The sequence below is a fragment of the Panthera leo genome, chromosome B1 (assembly GCF_018350215.1).
Source record: "Panthera leo isolate Ple1 chromosome B1, P.leo_Ple1_pat1.1, whole genome shotgun sequence".
Taxonomy (NCBI): domain Eukaryota; kingdom Metazoa; phylum Chordata; class Mammalia; order Carnivora; family Felidae; genus Panthera; species Panthera leo.
Window position 1 is genome coordinate 201,148,792 of NC_056682.1, and position 21,446 is coordinate 201,170,237.

The 21,446-nt window shown below is 58.8% G+C and overlaps 1 protein-coding gene across 1 annotated transcript in view; it reads left to right on the forward strand.

Annotated features, from left to right (window-relative positions):
• The window catches only part of SORCS2 (sortilin related VPS10 domain containing receptor 2), a 468,792-nt gene that overhangs the window by 405,726 nt on the left and 41,620 nt on the right, over positions 1-21,446 (forward strand). The window contains 4 exon segments of the mRNA XM_042936992.1: positions 3,866-4,045; positions 7,475-7,621; positions 14,763-14,865; positions 18,736-18,812. Coding sequence (XP_042792926.1) covers positions 3,866-4,045; positions 7,475-7,621; positions 14,763-14,865; positions 18,736-18,812 — 507 coding nt within the window.

Genomic DNA, 21,446 nt, shown 5'->3' on the forward strand with positions numbered 1-21,446 from the left:
CCCTTTTGGGAGCATAGATTTAGGGACTACGACACTCACAAGCAACCACACGTCTGTTGGAGTTTAGAAAAGTCACCGGGCACGCCCCAGGGGAATGGCTCAGCCTCACAAAAGATGTGAGAAGAACTTAACTTTTTAGCTCCGACGGATCCCTGCTACAGAAACAGAAAACCAAACGCAAGGAAGGGAGAGAATCTGGTTTCCAGAGTTAGCACAGTATTAATTTCCAGTGTCCAGTTTTCAACAACAACAAATTGCAAGGCATAAAAAAACGTGCGATCCGAGCAAAGGAGAGAGACAGAAGCTGTCCCTGAGAATACCAGTTGGCAAACCTACCAGACAAAGACTTTAATACAATCGTCCCAAAGACGCTCAAAGAGAGGGGAACCACGAAGCGCGTCAAGGAAACAATGTAAAAATGAGCAAAATAGAAATAACCAAGAAATAGAAAACATGAAAAGGAACCAAAAATAAATTCCGTGGCTAGGAGGGACAACATTGGGAATGCAAAATTCACGAGGCGGCTTGGAGGGAGGTTTGAACAGACAGAAGGAAGACTCCCAGGTAGGACTGTTGACGTTACGGAGCCTGAGGGACAGGGAGGAAGAGGGGTTGAGGAAAGGCACACCAGTGGGACAGCAGCAAGTGGCCAACGTATGTGTGTGGTGTCCCAGAAGGACAGGGGACCGAGAGGGGGCAGGGAAGCCGTTTAAAGAAACACTACAGACATATATGCTGTTTCTACCTTCTGGCCTCCCCATTCCCTGTTTCCACGACAGTCTTGCCTCTTTGTCCCTCAAGGTAACAGGTGTATAACTCGTAGAGACTTCTCAGTATCCATTCTTCCCCCGAGCCTCTGCTTTAACAACCCCCCACTTTTCTGGCACAAGACCACATTTCCCAGCTCCCCTTGCAGCGAACACGTGGTCACGTCTCTAACGTCTGGCCGCCACATACGGAAGTGGGGTTGCCGTGGGAGACTTCTCAGAGCCCCCCTCGAAAGGCAAGCCTCTGTCTCCCTCTTTCCTTCCTCCTTCCTGCTGCTCGCACGTCAGCATGATGGCCGCAACTCTGACCATCATCGTGAACCATGAGGACGAGGGCCATGTCGTGGGACAGCGGGATGATGACCCAGGAGTCGTCGCTGTCCCTGGTGACATGTTAGAACTTCCATACCAGACCGTGCACCTGGAGACTTTTTTACATGGGGGAGGAAGGAGCTAGCTTGTTTGAACCAACTTTTCTTTCGTAGTTCCTGTCACATGCAACCAAATCTAATTCTACCTGGTAACAAATATTGGCGACTTTGGTATTTCCTTCCACGTCTCTCTCCAGGCCGTACAAATACAGAGACAGACACATCTACATGTATCTACAAATACGTCTACAGACATGTGTACATAGATCTGATTGGTTTTCGCGTCCTTTTTTTGAAAATGGAGTCAACACATGTCTCTGGCTTCTAACTTTTCTTTTCAGAGATAGAATAACATAAATCCAGATGTGAGGAAACACTGCATGTTTTTTTTTTTTTATCTCTTCTCTCTGGTCTTTTGTCATAGTCTCTAATCAGCAAAGATTTTTTTAAAAGACCATTCTGAATATCGGCATGCATGGCGTGAAATGAGCATCCTTTTAGCCAGGCCGGTGGGGAAGGAATTCGTATAAACTCTCAGACCGTCATGGAACATGTGTAAGAGCTTTAAAAATGTTCCTACTCTCCAATGCAACAATTTCCCCTTAGAAATTATGTTCAGGATGTGATCCGAGAGGCGGAGACCTATGTCTAGGGATGTTCACGACTGTCCTGCACGTAATGTTGGAGACGCCAATGGCTCGCCAGTGGGGAAGTGCTTCGGTGAAAGCACGCCCACAATGATGATAATATGCCGTCATCAAAAAGTGTGTGTGCTTAATTCGAATGACGGAGGGAAATCTCCCCGTATAAGGTGAAAGAGAGAGCTGCACGCTGTACGTGGGAAGAAAAACATATGAATCACACGTGGGAAAAGGCCCGAAAGTGAACGTTTTTATTTTTGTTTAAAAATTTTTGTAAATGTTTATTTTTGAGAGAGAGACTGACGGAGTGTGAGCCAGGAAGGGGCAGAGAGAGGGAGACTCAGAATCCGAAGCGGGCCCCGGGCTCCGAGCTGTCAGCACAGAGCCCGACGCGGGACTCGAACTCACAAACTGCGAGATCGTGACCCGAGCCGAAGTCGGACGCTCAACCGACTGAGCCCCCCAGGCGCCCCAAAGTGAACATTTTTAAATGGTGGGATCAGGTCTCTCTAGGGACGGCATCGCTGGCAACTTCTGGCCACTTCCTACGTTTTTCTTTGTTTCCCTGATCATAGTAAGCATTCCCCCAATGCGCTTACCCAGGTGCAGAGGAGACGAGGTTGGGATTATGCCACAGCAGATGTCGGTCACTTACCACGTGATCGCCACCGGCACCGCCTGAGCACCTTCCCCACTGGGGCGGCGGATTTGCAAACCCCGTGGACACGGTGCAGCTCGGCCTGTGGCCGCGAGCCGACAGATAGGGGAAGGGAGGCAGGAGACGGGAGCAGTGGTCCACGTGCTAGTAGTGCCGGGTCCTGCGTGTGTCCGTCCCTGTGCCCCGCCACGCTACTGTCCCGTGTCATGGGCGCTCCCTGCCTGGTGACGAGCTTCTTGGTTCCAGTCATTTCCGCGTGTTAGATTTCCGGTGTAGACAAAGGGCCCCAGCTCACGCTGCCGGGGACCTCCCGATGCTTCACAGCGCTGCCTCCCCTTTCTGCAAAGCCCCTTCTCGGGGGCTGCGCGGGGAGGGCAGGCAGGGGGCCATCAGCCCTGCGTCCGACCCGGGCGGCCAGATCTTGCCTCTCACTGGAGGCCACGTCCCGTGGACGAACAGGGACTCCGTCCGTTCTTAGAGAAACCAGCTTCCTCTGTCTATGCCGGCCCTGATAGCAGATGAGAAGGCGTAGAGAGACGTGTACCCCCAAACTGGGCGGGGGCGGAGGGGTCGGCCTCGCCTCTGCAGGAGCTGGCTGGCCTCACCCGGCCTCATCCGCCCGTCGGCAGAGCTGGGCAGCCGCACTGCCAGCAGGGTAATGAAAGTCAGAGTGGTAGAAGGGAAGCGACGGCACCCGCCGGGAGTACAAGCTTGTTATGGCTTTGAAATGGCCCTTTTCACGGGGCTCCCACGCAGGACTGGGCGCTGGCCGGGAGAGAAAAGAAAAGCGGAGCCAAGGGTGGCCCTGGGTCCCTTTTTCTTCCTTTTTTACGTCAGTGGGTTTTGTTTTGCTTCTGAATTGTAAAACCTGGAGCTGAGCCTCGAGAGGACGGGGGAGTGACTTAACCCAGTCCTCCCACCGCTGGGGGAGTGTTCCCGAGGGCAGAGCCCGCCCATGGCTCCCCGCTGAGCCTGAGTGCCTGGACCAGCACCTTGTGGTCCTTAGGAACGGCGCTTATGAACACGTGCTGAGTGAAGGAACCAACGGATGACTGGTCCGACCCTCGGGATGGGCCTGGGGGAGGGGAGGCCCATCCCCTGCCTCGCAGAGGTGACCCCTCGGGGTGCTTCCTGACGTCTGGGGGTGCACGGCGTGCATGGCGGGGAGAGACGGGCCCCCTGTGGGCATCCCTCCCACGAGCCAGTCCGGAGGGCTGGAACGTCACCCCCATTTTGCAGGTGGGAAGACGGAGACCCGGGGGCTGACCAAGGTCACAGAGCAGCAGCAGGTTGGAGGCCTAGGTCGGCACGGCTCCCAGAGAGCCATGCCCGGCACCCCAGGCCTGCCCGGTCCCTCGAGGCTTCACTCCCCCACACCCACCTCCCCTCTGCACCGCTGACCTGCGCTCTCCCCCGCCGCGTCCCCAGGATCTGCAGATCATCAGCACGGACGAGAGCCAGGTGTTTGTGGCGGTTCAGGAGTGGCACCAGACCGACACCTACAACCTGTACCAGTCGGACACGCGCGGCGTGCACTACTCGCTCGTCCTGGAGGACGTGCGCAGCTCCCGGCGGGCCGAGGACAGCGTGCTCATCGACATCCTCGAGGTGGGCGCCAGGGCGGGACCCGGGGGCGCCTGGGGCCCTCGGCCGGGTGGTAGGTGTCACCCGTCCTCGCTCCCTCCCCTCGCCTCCCCTCCCCTCGCCTCGCCTCGCCTCCTCTCCTCTCCTCTTCCCTCCCCTCCCCTCCCCTCCCCTCCCCTTGCCTCCTCTCCCCTCCTCTTCCCTCCCCTCCCCTCCCCTCCCCTCCCCTCCTCTCCACTCCCCTCCCCTTCTCTTCCCTCCCCTCTCCTCCCCTCCCCTTGCCTCCTCTCCACTCCTCTTCCCTCCCCTCCCCTCCCCTCCCCTCCCCTCCTCTCTCCTCCACTCCTCCTCTCCTCCCCTCCCCTCCTCTCCACTCCCCTCCCCTTCTCTTCCCTCCCCTCCCCTCCTCTTCCCTCCCCTCCCCTCCTCTTCCCTCCCCTCCCCTCCTCTTCCCTCCCCTCCCCTCCCCTCCTCTCTCCTCCACTCCTCCTCTCCTCCCCTCCCCTCCTCTCCACTCCCCTCCCCTTCTCTTCCCTCCCCTCCCCTCCTCTTCCTTCCCCTCCCCTCCCCTCCTCTCTCCTCCACTCCTCCTCTCCTCCCCTCCCCTCCTCTCCACTCCCCTCCCCTCCCCTCCTCTTCCTTCCCCTCTCCTCCTCTCCCCTCCCCTCCCCTTCTCTTCCCTCCCCTCCCCTCCCCTCTTTTCCCTCCCCTCCCCTCCCCTCCTGTCTCCTCCACTCTTCTTCCCTCCTCTCTCCTACCTTCCCCTCCAACTCCCCTCCCTCCTCTCCTCTCCACTTCCTTCCCCTCCTCTCCCCTCCCCTTCTCTCCCCCCTCTCCTCTCCACTTCTCTCCCCTTCCCTCTCCTCCCCTCCGCTCCTCTCCCCTCTCTTCTCCCCTCCCCTCCCCTCCTCTCATCTCCCCTCCTCTCCCCTCCCCTCTCTTCCTCTCCTCTTCCCCTCCCCCTCTCCTCTCCCCTTCCCCTCCCCCTCTCCTCTCCCCTTCCCCTCTCCTCTCCCCTCCCCTCCCTCCCCTCATCTCCCCTCCCCTCTTTTTCCCTCCTACTCCCACCCCATCGCTAATGCTCTATCTCAGGTCTGCAGATATATCTGCAAAGTGTAAAGCACCAGATATTTGAGGCTTCGCAGGCCAGGAAGATGCTACGTAGGTGCTTTTAGAGCAGGAGACAGACTTACTCTTTCTGATGAAATTAAAAATCCAAAAATGGGGTATGACTTCTTTGTAATACAGGTCTACTAACAGAGAAGAAGGATGCTTTGGGGAGGGATATTTTGCTGATTGGGGAACAGCGTTCACGGTTCTCATCACGGACGCAATCGCAGGTTGCCATCTGTAAAGCCATTCCCCGCGTGCGTCCATGCAGGGCGGGGTTTGGCCCGAGGGACAGAGCCTGGGACTCCTGCTCCGTCTCAGCCCCCGAGCGTCCCTGCCTCCCTGCCTCTCCCCCTGTGCACTCCCTGGGGTCTCTCCTCAGCTGTCTCCCCCTGCACTTGCTGTCCCCTGACACCGAGGCCGATCGGAGGCTCTGAGCGGGGGCTCCTGGCTCCCACGCGGGGGGCCTCAACCCTGCACTATCTCATTCTGTGCCTGGATGCCACAGACGTCAGTCACGCTGTTCCCCGCCTGGACGGCCTCTCACGGCCGGTCCCCTCCTCTGCTCTAGTCCACACCGGAGCTGGGCAGGGGGCCACTCAGCCCATTTCCAGGTCAGGAGCCCGAAGCTCAGAGAAGGTCAGCGACCTGCCCGCACAGACCCGGGAATCAGCAAGGAATCCGGAACCAGCCCGGGCCTGTCCACCCCACACTTGGCCCCAAACTCCTAGCGAGCACGCCCTTGCTCTGTCTTTCACCTTCTCGCTCTCCCTCCTTTCCTTGCCCTCGGGGAGCCCCCGCCCGTGAGAAAGTGCCCCAGTTACAATAACTGCTGGACGGTGGGCCTGCCAGGCCTGCAGGGCTGAGGGCGTCCCTGCTGCGAGCCAGCGAGCCAGCGGGAGCCTGGGGCAGGCAGTGGGGTTTCTCGGCCTGGGAAGCGGCCTCCCAGAGAGACCCAAGGCTCAGCATTCACCTCTGAGCTGTTAGCAAGCAGCACGGAACCATTTTCCCCGAGAAAGTAATGACTGTAATCATTCGTCAGGGTTCCCATCCCCGCTAGAGGACTCAGAGGAACACAACCCCAGGCCCACTGCTGTTTGCTAGAAGCTACTTGCAGGAGCCCCCCCCCCCCCCACAGCCTCCAGGGAGGCCGCTGGGCTCCCCCCAGACCCGGTTCTGCAAGGCGTCTTCACAGCTGCTGCACATCCCACCCGGCTGGGGGAGAGGGCACGAGTGACAGTGGCAGGGGGAGGGCGACCAGGGCCAGGGGGCCGCAGACAGGGGCACACTCCACGGCCTGTCCCGTCCCAAGGTGTCTCTGTGCTGGGCTAGGAACGGGGTTCAGGGGATCCCAGTCTTGTCCCTGTCCCTGAGGAGCCCTGCCCATAGTTGGGGGGGCAGCCATTGTAGCGGGCTGAATGGGGACCCCAAAACTATATGGCCATGTCAGTCCCCGGAACGTGTGACCGAGACCCCATCTAGAAAAGGGGTCTTTGCGGCTGTCATTGAGTGAAGGCCCTTGACATGAGACCACACTGGATTGTCCAGCTGGGCCCCAGATCCGGTGACGAATGTCCTTTGGGGACAGAAGAGGAGATACGGGCCCAGAAAGGCAACAACGTGAAGACAGGGGAGAGGTTGAAGAGATGTGGACACAAGCCCGGGGCACCGGGAGCCACCAGAAGCTGGAAGGGACTAGGGAGGGTCCTCCCCTGGAGGCTCTGGAGGGAGCGCACCCCTCCCACACCTCGGTTTTGGGCTTCCGGCTTCCAGACAGTGGGGGAACAGATTTCTGCTAGGTTAAGCCCCCCTGTTTGTGGTGCGTCCTTACAGCCACCCCGGGAGTGAGTCGTTCCCGGAAGCGGGCACAGGTGTGAACACATCGTTTTTGGGAGCCGGTGCCGGTCTGCTCAGACCCAGCCTGGGGCGGGCCCGGCCCGTCCCTGCCATCTGCCATCTCGGGGACGTGAGGTTTCCATGCTGTTTACTGCTGGGCATTCTCGTGGAGACCAGCGGGATAGGACAGAGAGATTCCTGAATGAAGCGAGCCAGCGCTGGCCAGGTCCGCGTGCGATCTGCCCTCAGGGTGTTGGGGGAGGCCTCTGCACGCAGCACTGGGCCTCCGGGAGGCAGAGAGATGGCACCGTGCGCGGGAGAAGGGGCTGTGGTCCGCACGCCCTGGGCCCCCCTCACCTCCGGAGCGTGCCCGGTCAGCCTCGGCTCTGGGTGAGAAGTGAGGCCCCGCGGGCAGAGCTCTCGGCGAGAGGCTGGCTCACGGTGGACGCTCTGTTGTCAGAGGGCTCCGGGCAGGTGTTCATGACTTTCCTTGTTTTGCTGTCCCAGGTCCGAGGGGTGAAAGGAGTCTTCCTGGCAAACCAAAAAACCAATGGGAAGGTGGTGACACTTATAACCTACAACAAGGGCCGCGACTGGGACCGCTTGAGGCCACCCAGCACGGACATGAACGGAAAACCAACCAACTGTGAGCCTGTGAGTCCCTCTCCCGCCCCACACCCTCCCCGGGGTGGGCACAAGTCGTCCCTGAAGGGGCCCTGGGCGTCCCGGGGAGGGCCCCGTCTGAGAGACGGGAACCACGGGCTTCTCTGGGCGTCGCGGAGAGGGGCCAGGGGAGCCCCTTGCTTTACTGGAGGCTTAGCTGGAGGTCAGAGAGGGAAGATGCATCAGTCAGCACTTAGCGCCACACGGCTGCGTAACAAGCGGCCAGTGACAATCCTGCATTCTTCAGCTCCCGGCTGGGCTCAGCCACGCGCTCTGTGCACCTTGGCAGGGCCCCGTCACAAATGTGCGGTTGGTTGATTTCAGGGCTGGTCTGCTCCCTGTATCTGGCCTCCTCCTCCTGGGACCGGCCCCGGCACACTCTCATGGCCATGGCTGAGGTGCAGGAAAGTGAGCAGACACCTGCTGAGTAGACGGGCCGGCACGTAGGACCGGGGAGCGCACCCCCGGTGGGGCTGGGCCGGGGCCACAGCACAGATGTCGTGAGCTCCAGGCCGGTCCTGCTATCCCAGGGGTGCCCGTCCCGTGAATACCAGCGGAGGCCGTCCCGCTTGGCCACCGGGAGATGCGGGCAGCACGCAGGCCCGTGTCTGTGAGGCTGGACAGATGGTGTGCTACGGGGGCCTGGCCTGAGAGACGGGCTGCTCGGCGCCCCGCAGACTTGCCTCTCCTCGCTCCCTGGGGAGCTCACCACCGCCACCCGCACCCGGGCCTTCCCCAGCGGGGGAGTGGGGGGCGGTCTGGAGTTCGAGCAGCACAGGGCTGCAGCCTCCGGCCAGGTGCCTCTGTCAGTCGGTGCCTCTGTTGAAAAAGGAAACAAGATGATAAAAATCGGTGCCTGGGCCTCGTGGGGAGGACGAGAGAGAACAATGCACGGTCTCTGGTGGGGAACAGGCTGGAGAGGCAGAGCACATCCCGTCCTTTCCGGACTGCCCCCCTTCCCACGCCGTCCTGTAGCCTGGAATGCCTTCTTCCTTTTCTTCGTCCAGCAAACTCCTATTGACACTTGAAAACCCTGCCCGGATACTCCCTCCACTGAGAAGCCTCCACTGGGCACACTTGTTCCTCTGTCTTCCACTGGCCCTGACTGTAGGTCCTTTGCAGGTAGGGACTGCGCTCTGGGGGTGCCCGAGCCCTTCTGTAGCTCTGTTCTCTCTGCACAGAAAGAATGACAGTGTCTATTTGACAAGGATATTCTTTCAACAAAGATAAACGGGTACCTACTATGTGTAAGGTGCATTTCTGGTGTTTGATGATTATTTTTTTAAAGAGAGAGAGAGAGCATAAGCAGGGGAGAGGAGCAGAGGCGCAGAGAGAGAGAGAGAAAGACAGAGAAAGAGAGAAGGAATCTTAAGAAGGCTCCGTATTCAGCACAGAGCCCCCAGCACTTCAGGGCTCTATCCCATGACCCTGGGATCATGACCTGATCCCAGCTCAATCAAACCGACTGAGCTCAACCAATCAAACTGATTGAGCTCAATCAAACCGACTGAGCCACCCTGGCGCCCCTGTTCTGGGTGTTTAGAAGACGTCAACACCCCAAACACATCCTGTCCAGATCTCTGCAGGGCCTCTGAATATGGTAGGCCCCCCACCCCACCGGCCATGGTGTGGACACAGCCCAGGCAGAATCGGTTCCTTCCTCTACCTGGGGACGCTGACTCCCGAGGACCCCCGGGGCAGCAGCCTCAGCCTGGCGGGGACGCCCCGTGAGCCCAGGCCTGGGCTGCCCTTCACCTCCTGCCCTCAGCCCCCGACGACGCCCTCCCCGCTGGTACGGGAGCAGAATAGCCCCCGGGACCCGTGTGGAAGACGCATTCCCTGCCGCTTGTGCAAACCCTTCTGAGACAGGATTGCCGTGAAGGGCTCATTTCTGTGTTGTCATCAGCAGCAGAGTTAAGCCATATTAATCCGTCAGAGCAAGCTTTTGCCAAGAACAGAGTCTCGTCTGCGGCCGCGCAGCGCGGCCAGGAGATCACCTTCGTGAGATGTGTGAACAGAGGCATGAGAAACAGCCGTAACCGTATCACCCAGAAATAGCAGTAATCGGGCATTTTCCCTGACAATCTTAGCGTAGATGCCGTGAAAGAGTCATCATAGGGACCCTGACACGTGTGTGATTTGTCCTAACTCTGGGTCACTAGCCCTCCCCCCCCCCCCCACCCCGGGGCCATCCCAGGGCTCCGCGGGGAAGGTTTCCCTGCCGGGACGGGGACGCCTTACGCAGAGGGATGGCACGATCAGATCTGTTTCCGGAGAACGCCTATTTGGAGGAGTTTTGAATCTGTTCACACCTTAATTCAGAATGAAAGCCCAGTAGGTTTGCAGCCCTTCTCAGACCTGGGGCTGAGTCACGAAAGGCGCTGAGAATGGGGAGCCAGGGGAGCCGGGGTCCCCGTGGGCCTCCCTGCGTGGCCCGCCTCACACCCACCCAAGCCCCCGCGGGCACCCGGGCCCACCTCCCCCAGGACGGGACATTCAGCAGAACGGGACTCCTGTGACCGCAGCCTCCCCTTGGAGTCTCCCGCCCCGGCCCCTCTCTGACCTCAGGGTGTCTGAGCGCCCCGGGGTCGGCCCCCCACGGTTCTGTCTCGCCCCGCCCACCCAGCCCTCCATCAACTCAGTCCAGACGTGGCCGGAGGGCTGTTGTAAGGCCTTGTCTCCAGCTGTCGAACCCCAGCAGAGCCCCCCACACACAGCAGCTCCAGGACCGGCTGAAAGACATTCGTCAGCAGGCCCTCCACGGCTCCGAAGGGGACCCCAGCTCTGCCTGCACCTGCCGGCATCCTGTGGGCCACAGCTGACCGCACGGAACCCCGAGGAGTGTCCCCCTTTAGGCCCAGACAAGTACCCAGCATCCAGGGTAGTCCACTGGCGGGCGGGGGGGAGAGGCAGCCGGCTTCTCCGAGACGGTGCCTCTGCCGTCGTGCTCTGCTCCCTGTGCGTGGTGATTCTGTGTGCACCGTGCCTCGGGGGACGTGGGCAGGCCTGGTGGCAGCCCGGGGAGGCCCTCCTGGCCCACCGGGGAACCTCGGGCTACTTCCCCTTCTCTGCCAGTCCCTGGTGAGGCTCCTTTCTCTTCTTCTTTTTTTTTTAATTTAATTTTATTAGTAGTATTATTATTTCTTTTTACGTTACATCCCAGTTAGCATATAGTGCAACGATGATTTCAGGAGCAGAACCCAACGATTCATCCCCTACGTATGACACCCAGTGCCCATCCCCACAAGTGCCCTCTTCGGTGCCCCTCGCACGTTGAGCCCCTCCCCCTCCCCCAACCCCTCCCGTAACCCTCAGTTTGTTCTCCATGTTTATGAGTCTCTTCTGTTTTGTCCCCCTCCCTGTTTTTAGATTATTTTTGCTTCCCTTCCCTTATGTTCATCTGTTTTGTCTCTTAAGGTCCTCATGAGTGAAGTCATATGATTTTTGTCTTTCTCTGACTAATTTCACTGAGCATAATACCCTCCAGTTCCATGCACGTAGTTGCAAATGGCAAGATTTCATCCTTTTTCATTGCCAAGTAATACTCTGTTGTATATGTATACTACATCTTCTTTATCCATTCATCCATCGATGGCCATTTGGGCTCTTTCCAGACTTTGGCTATTGTCGACAGTGCTGCTCTAAACATGGGGGTGCCTGTGTCCCTTCGAAACGGCACACCTGTATCCCTTGGATAAATGCCTAGTAGGGCAATTGCTGGGTCGTCGGGTAGTTCTATTTTTAGTTTTTTGAGGAGCCTCCGTACTGTTTTCCAGAGCGGCTGCACCAGCTTGCATTCCCACCAGCAGTGCAAGAGATCCTCTCTCTCCGCATCCTTGCCAACATCTGTCGTTGCCTGAGTTGTTCATGTTAGCCGTTCTGACAGGTGCGAGGTGGTATCTCAGTGTGGTTTTGATTTGTCCTTCCCTGATGATGAGTGACGTTGGAAACACCTTTTTCTTCTGACTTAGAACTCTCTTCTCCCCCTGGGAGCCGCCCTGCCTGCAGACGTCGCAGGAACGTCCCTGCCCCGTGTGTCTGGTCACCAGATGGGGAGGGGGAGAGAACTGAGTGGTCTCACCATACCCCCTCACCAGTCTGCTCTTCAGGCACAAGGAGTCAGGGGGAAACCCGAACTGGGAAAGTCTTAGCACACTGGTGTGAGGGGGGCGGGTTCGTCCGTTCGACCCAGCCCCCGCGCTCCTGGACGGCACCGGGCTCTCCTCTTCTGACTCTGACTCGCGCTCACCTTCAGCGCGGGCCCCCGGGTCTCCGTCGGGAGGGACGCCAGCACCAGATCCGCTACCAAAGTGGACTTCTGCAGAGGGGAGGGGCCCGCGCTCAACTCGTCACCTTTCTCTTTTTTCTTTTTTACAGCTTTGGGGACAAATAACTCACACACCATACGGTTCACCCACTTAAAGTACACGGGTCAGGGGTTTTCTGTCTACTCACAGAGACGTGCGGCCGTCACCACAGCCCGTTCTAGAGCAATGTCGCCCCAGAGAGGACCCGGTCCCCCACCCCTCGCCCCCCAGCCCAAGCCCAGCCCCCGGCCGCCGCTGGTCTGCTTCCCGTCTCCATAGACCCCCTGGCCTGGGCATCTCGCACGAATGATCACGCTGCCTGTGGCACAGCTCACACGTCTTTAAGGGCCCAGCAAAGACGAGGGAGCCTGGTCCCAACTGGACCGGGCCCTGGGGCTGCCACCTGGTGCCGCCTGACCCGGGTCGGCGTTTCACTTTTAACTTAGGATAATCTAAAATGTGCTCAGTCCGTGGCCAGAAGAAAGTGCCCCAAAACATACAAGGATGAGACGAAGCATCTCAGACAGAGGTCAGCAGGTGGGGTGATGTAGTCCCAATTAGCGGTGTCTAAATTAGAATTTGGATCCCTGAGTGCGCAGTTCTGCGGTATTTCTAAACTGGAGATTTTTCTAGGAAATAAAGAAGGCCAAAGAAACGATTACTTTTCTTATAAGTAAGCAATTAAGCAAAACCTTGTCCAGGGGGAGAGCTGGACCCCGACGTTCTCTCCAAAAGCTGTGCTGTGTTAATCCAGTAATCCTGTGTAGGAGAGAAACGGAGACTCAGAGACACTGGGCACTTTTTCCAGAGTCACACAGCTTTCAGGGGGTACGAGGACTCAAAACCCAGCCCCTCCTATGGTCCCACATATTCTGGGTCTGTGGAATGCCCAAACTGGGGACTCCAGGAAGGTTGCCGCCCGAGTCTTTAACCCAAGAACCCATTTGAGGTCTGATGTGTGACGGGAGCTCTGGTGGCCCTCCTCCTCCGTCTCCTGTGTGTCAAGGTCGGCTCAGCCGGCTAGACCCCAGACCCTATCACCTCTCAGCCTTCGAGAGGGATGAGAGAGGAAACTGATGTCGGAGGCCTCTGTGCAGGCAACCCCTGGTGCGTGGCTAAGTCACTGCCCGTTGCAGCCTCTGGCGCCCTGGAGGGTGTTGTCCTGTGGCTCTGTATTCTGTCATGGGGCTGCCAGAGGGCTGTGGGCGAGAGTGCGGCCTTGAGCCTCTGTGGCCTGGGGAGACTCAGGGAGGCCACAGTCCACGGAGCACATCCTTCTCAGCTCGTCTGTTCTCCCCGGACCCCCAGTCCCGCCCAGGGGTGAGCTGGGGTGCAGGCGGCCAGGAGACAGGAGAGGGTAAGGGGTCTGTTCCTGCTCCTCCTTCTGGGAGGCTCCTGGCTCAGTGACCCTGGGGAGACAATGCAGGCTCAGAGTGTGGACACTGGATCCAAGCAGCCTGGGTCGTCGCCCCAGCTCCACCGCTGCCCTTGGGTGTGTTGCTTAAATGCTCTCTGCCTCAGTTTCCCCACTGGTGAAATGGGGATGGGAGTGGGGGATGTGGAGAGTGTCAGTGACCCACACCTCACGTGGTGCTAAGCTCGGTGCTGGCAACAGAGGCAGCTGTCAGCCGATGGGAGTTGCCACTGAAATGATTATTACAACGGGTTTTCCTGCCCCTCTAGCCAGGGCACCCCCCCAGGGCCACCCTCAGGGTGCCCACTGATGCTTGCCAGTGGGCTCTTCACAGAAGGCACAGGGCTGAGGGTGTGTTACAGCCATTATCTGGTGCCTGGGCTACTGTGGATGGATGGATGGATGGATAGATGGATGGTGGTGGATGGACAGATGAATGGATGGATGGGTGGATGGATGGATGTGGGTGGGGATAGATGGATGGATGGATGGATGGATGGATGGTGGATGATGGACAGATGGACAGATGATGGATGGATGGATGGATGGATGGATGTGGGTGGATGGGTGGATGGATGAAGGGATGGATGGATGGATGTGGGTGGGGATGGATGGATGGGTGGCTGGATGGATAGATAGTGGATGGACGGATGGGTGGATGGATGGATGGACAGATGGATAGATGGATGGAGGATAGATGGATGGATGGATAGATGGATGGAGGATGGATGGATGGATGGATAGATAGATGCTGGATGGACAGATGAATGAATGGATGGGTGAATGGATGGATGTGGGTGGGGATGGATGGATGGTAGGTGATGGACAGATGGACAGATGATGGATGGATGGATGAATGGATGGATGGTGGATGGGTGTTTGGATAGATGGATGGATGGATGTGGGTGGGGATGGATGGATGGATGGGTGGATGGATAGATGAATGGATGGATGGATGGGTAGATGGATGGGTGGACAGATGGATAGATGGATGGAGGATGGATGGATGGACGGATGGATAGATGGTGGATGGACAGATGGATGGATGGATAGATGGATGGAGGATGGATGGATGGATGGATGGATGTGGCCATGGGCTGAGCAGGCTCCAGGAGTCACATTCCATGACCTGGCACCACACGTGGGAATGCCCACTGCATGTTGGGAGTGCTCTCGTGCTGGGAGAACCCTCCCCTGGAGAAGCCTGACTGGCTTCATCCACAAGCCGGGTCAACCCGGACCTGCTGGTCTCCACCCCCTGATCAGCCTCAGAGCCTCCTTCCTGCCTTCCATCCCCTCCTCTGAGGTGCTCCTGGCCCTACCTTCCCACCTGATAAGCCTCAATCCTACCTTTCCTCGGAACACTTCTCCCACCCAAGTGCTGACTTTGGCTCCCTTCCCTCCCTTGCAGCCGGACTGCCACCTCCACCTGCACCTGCGATGGGCAGACAACCCCTACGTGTCGGGCACCGTGCACACCAAAGACACTGCCCCGGGCCTCATCATGGGCGCAGGTAGGAGGAGCCATCACTGCCTGAGGGATGCTCTCAAGGGTAGAACTGGATGGCCATGGGCCTGGGTCCTTGGTGTGACTGTTGGGGGCAGGGGGCAGTGTCTCCAGGAAGCTCATCAATCATGGCACAGCCCAGGGGGTGAACGCGTGGCCCACAGTGGGCACGAGATACGTGCTGCTGTGTGGGAAAATGGATGGATGGATGGATGGCCAACTGAAGGATGGGATGGGTGAGCCATGGGGGATGGGTGAATGAATAGGTGGATGGAGGAAAGAGTGGACAGTTAGATGGCCAGATAGGACTGATCACAGAATGGTGAGTGGATCAACAGAAGGATGGATGGATGCATGCGTGGATGGGAGAATGGATGGATGGATGGATAAATGGATGGATGGATAAATGGATGGATGGATAAATGGATGGATGGATGGATGGATAAATGGATGGATGGATGGATGGATGGATGGATGGATAAATGGATGGATGGATGGATGGATGGATGGATGGATGGATGGATAAATGGATGGATGGATAAATGGATGGATGGATGGATGGATGGATAAATGGATGGATGGATGGATGGATGGATGGATGGATAAATGGATGGATGGATGGATGGATGGATGGATGGATGGATGGGAGAATGATTTGTGTCATGGCTGACATGTATTGATCCCTGAAGAAGGTTCTAGTTTAGTCGGGGAGAGAGACACATGCAAGTAACATGAGGAAAAAAATCAAAGCGTAGACTGGGCACGTGCCTGTCTACACCCGTAAACCAGAGCCTCCTTTGGGGATGTGTACAAGTACACTGATAGAACAAGGCCTAAAATAAGGATTATTTGAGTTCTTTCAAAATGGAAAGCATGTGTTGCGAACGTGTATTGCCAGGTAGTGGCTGGCATCATATTTTCCTTGTAATGTGCAGGGTTATGTGCCCTCCGGCACCCAGTGCTGGGACAGCCCTGCCTGCTCCCGCTGGCTCCCATGGGGGTGGGAGCCCTGGGAACCACTGATAGGAAGGAAGGGAAAACGAGGGAATGTTCTTCATGCTGGCAGTTGTCCTGGACAGGCCTTTCCTCCACCCAGGCACTGAGCTCTTAACCGCTGCACCAGCCCTGAGAGGTCACTCCCCACCCCCTCCTCCCAGGAAGCTCCAGGTTGCTGGGTGTCACTCAGGAAGCCAACCCAGGCTCCTTACGAGGGGAAGCCCCCAGGGCACTCCTGCCTCCCAGCCCCTCAAAAGCACTGTCCTGATTGGCTGAATCCCCAAATTCTTGACCAAAATACAAAAGGCACAATTTTAAATGTATCTGTGGCTCAAAGGCCTCAAAAACCCGGAATGAGCTTCCTGGCTGCCCAAGAAAGCAGTGAGGATCTGGAGGTGTGTCACCGGGAACCAACCGGCCACGCCCGAGGAGGGTGGCCCAAGGCAGCCTCCCTCCCTCCTGACCTCCCTGCCTCTCTCTTAGTCACATCCCTGGACCTCAGTTTCCCCACCTGTAAAATGAGGGCACCGCCTCCGGGATTCTGCAGGCCCTTCTGCACTGACAGCCTGGGGACACATTCCGTGAATGTCCCTTTATCTGTCCCCGGTGTCTGTTAGGTGACTGGCAGCCTGAAAGCTCTGGTAGATGGAGCATGGAGAGCAGACAGCGTCCCTTGAAAGACAGACATGTGCACAGCTGAAATTACAGACCGGGGTTCGCCTGCTGAGTAGTGCTGACACGGCCACATTCACCGCGGCTCCGCGTGCGATGCGTGCGTCCCAGCGCGCCTGTTGGCATCTGGAATGCAGCGGAGATAATACCCCCGTCATCCCGCTCATCTGTCTAGCTGGCTCGTTTCACTCATTCCGTGGCCATTTCTCAGCACCGTTCGTTTGCCAGACGGGGGAGGACACGGGGTTCGGCACCTGCCCCTCTGCCCCTCCCTCGTCGTGCCCCTTCCCGCCTCCACGCTGCCGACCGGGCGTCCCCTCCACCTGGCACGGCCTTTCCTCTTCCCTTGGGCCGAGCACATGTGTCTCTCCGGGCACAGCTCGGGGGTCACTGCCTTCAGGAGTCTCCTCCTGATGGCCTTCCTTCCCGGGTCCATCAGCCGTCCCCTGTCTGCTCTTACAATCCCTCGGGCTTCCAGATATCCTGGCTCAGCCTGTGGTTGCAGGGCATGCTTCTTCCCCTGCTGGATTGAGAGCTCTCTGGGAGCAGGGGCCACGGTTGATTCATCTCGGACCTCCCTCAGCTCTGCACAAGGCTCGACAGACAGCAGGTGGCCAGAAATGCTGTTGAATAAGTGCAGGAATGGAAGAGTGAGTGGAATTGGTGAAGGAGAGAAATGCGAGGATGGAGGGATGAAGGATGAGTGAATGGACAGGTGGATGATGGACAGACGGGTGGATGGATGATGGATGGACGGATGGACAGACAGGATGATGGATGGATGGGTGGAGGGATGGATGGATGATGGACAGATGATGGATGGATGGATGGATGGATGGATGATGGACGGATGGACAGGTGATGGATGGATGGATGGATCAATCAGTTGATTGATCAATGATGGATAGATGGACAGATGGATGGATGACGGACAGATGGATGGATGATGGATGGACGGATGGTTGGACGGATGCATTGGTGCTTGGTTGGACCTCAGGAAAGATAGCAAGCAAACAACCCCTCACCACTCTGGTTGGGACTCACTTTCACTCATCTGAAGACAATCCATTCCCTTTGGAATTTTCCACTGACATCTGTACTTGACTCTGGATGAGATAGTCCCGAGAGTGCCCCGTAAATAATGCTGCAAATTGAGAGTGACGTATGAGTCACCCAGGGCAAGGGCCTCTGGGGCTCCAGGCAGGAGTCCAAAAGGGCTTCAGCATCACCTCAGGTCCCCATCGTCTTGGGGCTGTCACCCCTGGTCCCTGCCAAGACCACAGGGGCAGAGCGGAGGCCTGCCAGCTCCAGCTCATTGGAAAATCTGCTCATTCCAGCCCTTCCCAGGGGACTGTCTGGGGCAGGCTGGGCTCAGCCCAGAGGCCACCATGACCTTCCTGGATACTGTTCCCTCCATGGGAGCCCATTTGGACCATTTCCTCATCTGTAAGCTGGGGTTGGCGTGGACACTGAGCGGGGCGTCTTCCCACTGTGGCATCACCCCAGGATTCAGTCCGAGCCTGTAGAGGGCCTTGAGGGTGGTGGCCCATCAGCCAGTCTGGCACTGGGCTCACGTGAACCACGGCCAAGGGGGACCTCCTGGCGGCCCAGTCGGTTTGGTGGCCCCTTCTCACCACCCTGCAAACGTCCACTCGACAGATGTTTAATGAGCACCTCCCCTGTGCCTACCGTGCCTCTCACCTGTACTGCCCCACGCTGCCGGACTTCTGGTCGCCCCCGCAGCCAGCCCCCCGAGGGGCTGTCTCCAGATGCAAACCCAGCTGTGCCCTGCCCCAGCTCAAAGCCGGTCGGGGGCCACCCCGACCCCATGCCGGCCCAGCTGGAGCACGTCCTTTTCGCCAGTCCCTGATCAGCAGCCCACATGTATTCTTGTACACTCGATCCCTTGGACGCCTCGAGTGCCTGGGTCCCCGCCTGCACCCGGGGCCCTGGCAGAGCCGCGAGGCTGGCTGGCTTTGGGCAAAGCGAATCCTTTACTGCACAGACTGGGACCCAGGGCCCAAGCATAGAGCTTCCACAGGCGGGTCAGTGTAGGGAGAATACAGAGAGGGGCACACCCGCGGGTGGCTTTGGGTGTGAGAGAGGCAGACCCGGGGCACACGTAACTCTCGCGGGGGGCTGTGTCTGGGCACAGACCTTGGTAAGGCTGGCTGACCCCCAGGGCGACCTTGCCCCTGTTCCGGACCAGGTAACCTGGGCTCGCAGCTGGTGGAGTATAAGGAGGAGATGTACATCACGTCCGACTGTGGGCATACCTGGCGGCAGGTAAGGATGCGGAGGCCTGGCACATTCCGCCCCCATTCCACGGAGACGCCCCCCCCCCGCCGAGTCTGGGCTGGTGGGGGGGGCTGGGAGGTGTCCAGGGGTGATGGTTCGAGGCAGCAGTAATGCAGGAAATGGTGGAACCTGCCAGGGCTCCCCTGTGCCCTCGTGCAGGGCCTACCTGAAGCTGACATCCCCAGCCTGCAGAGCTGAGACGGCGAGGGCAGGCGGGCTGCTGGTCCCGGGGGCTCCAGGCAGGGGCAGTGCAGCCACGAGGCCCAGTGCAGGGCCGGGGCTCCGGCCCGGGAGAGGCCTGTGTGCCTCTACACCAGCTGTTTGCTTCCCGCACAAAAGGCCTCACCGGGTCCACCCGCCTCCACGGAGTGACTGTCCCTGCATTAAACACGTAAGAAAATGCGCCGAACTTCTGTGTGCATCTACCCTCCCAGACCGTGTCCGAAGCTCTGTTTCAGGGCAGGGTTTGCCTGCCTGAGGCCCCTCTGGCGGCCCCTCCCCCAGGTAACACTCGGGACAAACGCTTTACTCCCCAAGGTACCCAGTTTACCTAGAGCCTTAGTGCAAGGCCCTGACATTTTTCAGAATATGCAAGAAACAAGGAATTTTGAAAAGGGCAAAAGAGACTTAGTTATAATATTTCTATTTCACCAAAACTAGTGAAAGACGCCCAAACTTTCTTAAAGGTCACCTTCCGTCCATTTATTACAGAAACATGCACCCCGTTCGGGTGAAACAGACAAGGTGCTCAAATTTCATAGAAACTGACTGCAAGACATTCATGGTGGCCACTGTCGTTCAGCAACGGGCTGAGACTCCATACTTGGGAATGCGGGAATCGGACGGGAGACTGTTGATTCTGGTGCAGCGGCGGGGCGGGGGGGGGGGGGGGGGGGGGGAAGCAGGGGCAGGAGGGGTCGTCTGGCCTCGGCGGGGTGCGGGGGGGCGCCCACGTGTGCGGAGGAGGAGAGACCCTCTGGGCTTGGAGTTCGCCGTGGGGGTGGGAGGCGGCGGGGGACGGGCTGTGACAGTCACAGAGGGCACTGCTCAGCTCAGGCACGTGGTCAAGGATGTAATAAGATGTGTCTGGGAAGAGGACTCTCGGAATATGAATTACAAGTGACGGCGTGTACAGCTGCTTAATGGACATAACCTTTTCAAAACACAAGTTCCCGAGGATGGTAGAAAAGCAAAACGAGGACCAGAAGACGTCCAAAGAGGGCCCTCCGAGTCTGGGGTGTGGGGACGCAGGGGAGATGGGGACCAGAGACCGCCTGCCCCTCCCCCCGCGCCCCCAGCCCTGCTGCCTGGGGGCTGATCGAGGCACGGAGAACCATAGCACAGGGAGCTCCAAAACCCTGCGACCCCACTGGGGAGGGCTGGACCCTGGAGCCCCCTCTCGCGGAGTCCCAGGCTGATGGGAATGGAGACGCGCTGGGGGTCCCTTGCGATAGCTGGGAGGCGCCCCCTCTTGGGGGTGGGGGGGCGCGGGGAATGTCGTCCAGGGAGGAGCCGCTGGCTGGGTGTGCACACGCATCGGCGGGTGGGCCCGCGAGTGCCTCCCGCTCTGGGACAGTCAGGCTCTGAGGACCCGCCCGTGATGGTTTCGTGGCACCACACGCTGCCGCTCCACGGCCTTATCCCCCGGGAGAGAAGTGAATTCGGCCCCCAGTGGAGCAGGAATGAGGGTTCCGGCCGCGCGGGCAGAGGCCTCTGCAAGTTCAAAGCATCAGGAGCAGCGCCTTGGGGGAGACAGATGCGCTTGGCGTGGGACTGGCAGCTCAGGGGTCCCCACGCGGCGAGGAGGCTGGCTTCTCCTTGCATATTCCCCGGGACGGGGAGCTCACTCTCTCCTGGAGGAGGAGCCCGGCTGCTTGGGAATTCATTTTCCTGGGCTGGGCCTCTGCCCCTCTGGTCCGTCGCCCCCCCAGCACCCCCGGGAAGCTGCGAAAGGGAAACGTGTTGTCATCGCCCTGCTCGTAAGCCTCCCGACTAAGCCTCCGGTGCCTCGCCGCCGTCTGCAGGAGGAAGTCCCGCCCGCTGCTGACACGTGTGCCCTCACTGCCCAGCCCGCCTCAGGGGCCTCTGCCCCCCGGACCCCGCTGCTCTCTCGAACCTCCTGCACACCCCCCACGATGCCCCGGCCCCCCTCGGATTAGCCCAAGCAACACTCACACTGCCACCTGCACCCGGGAGCGCCCGCTGACTCAGACCTGCACCGGATGCGTCCAGAAACCTTGCCCGGGACCCACCCCTGCGGTGGCAGAACGCGGGCTGAGTACCGAGTGAGAGGGCGTCTGAGTGGGTGTCACTGTGACGGTGACCTGCCTCCTTGGGGTCTCTCCCCGGGCCCAGACTGTCATCCCTACCCCTGGACCCCAGCGCCCAAACAGAGGAGACCCGGAACACTGGATCTGCTGGATGAGTGAACAGTTGGGGTGGAAAAGTATGGATGTTTCTTCCGCACGGTATCCTAAAATCCGCAGACCGTCCCCTCCCTCATCCAGGAAACTCTACCTCTGTTAATGTGGCCTCCAGCAGCACACTTATCCCAAGCACCGTTAAGATTGAGGACCCCAGGTGCACCCACTCCTCTGACCCCTGCAGGTGGGGGGGGGCTGT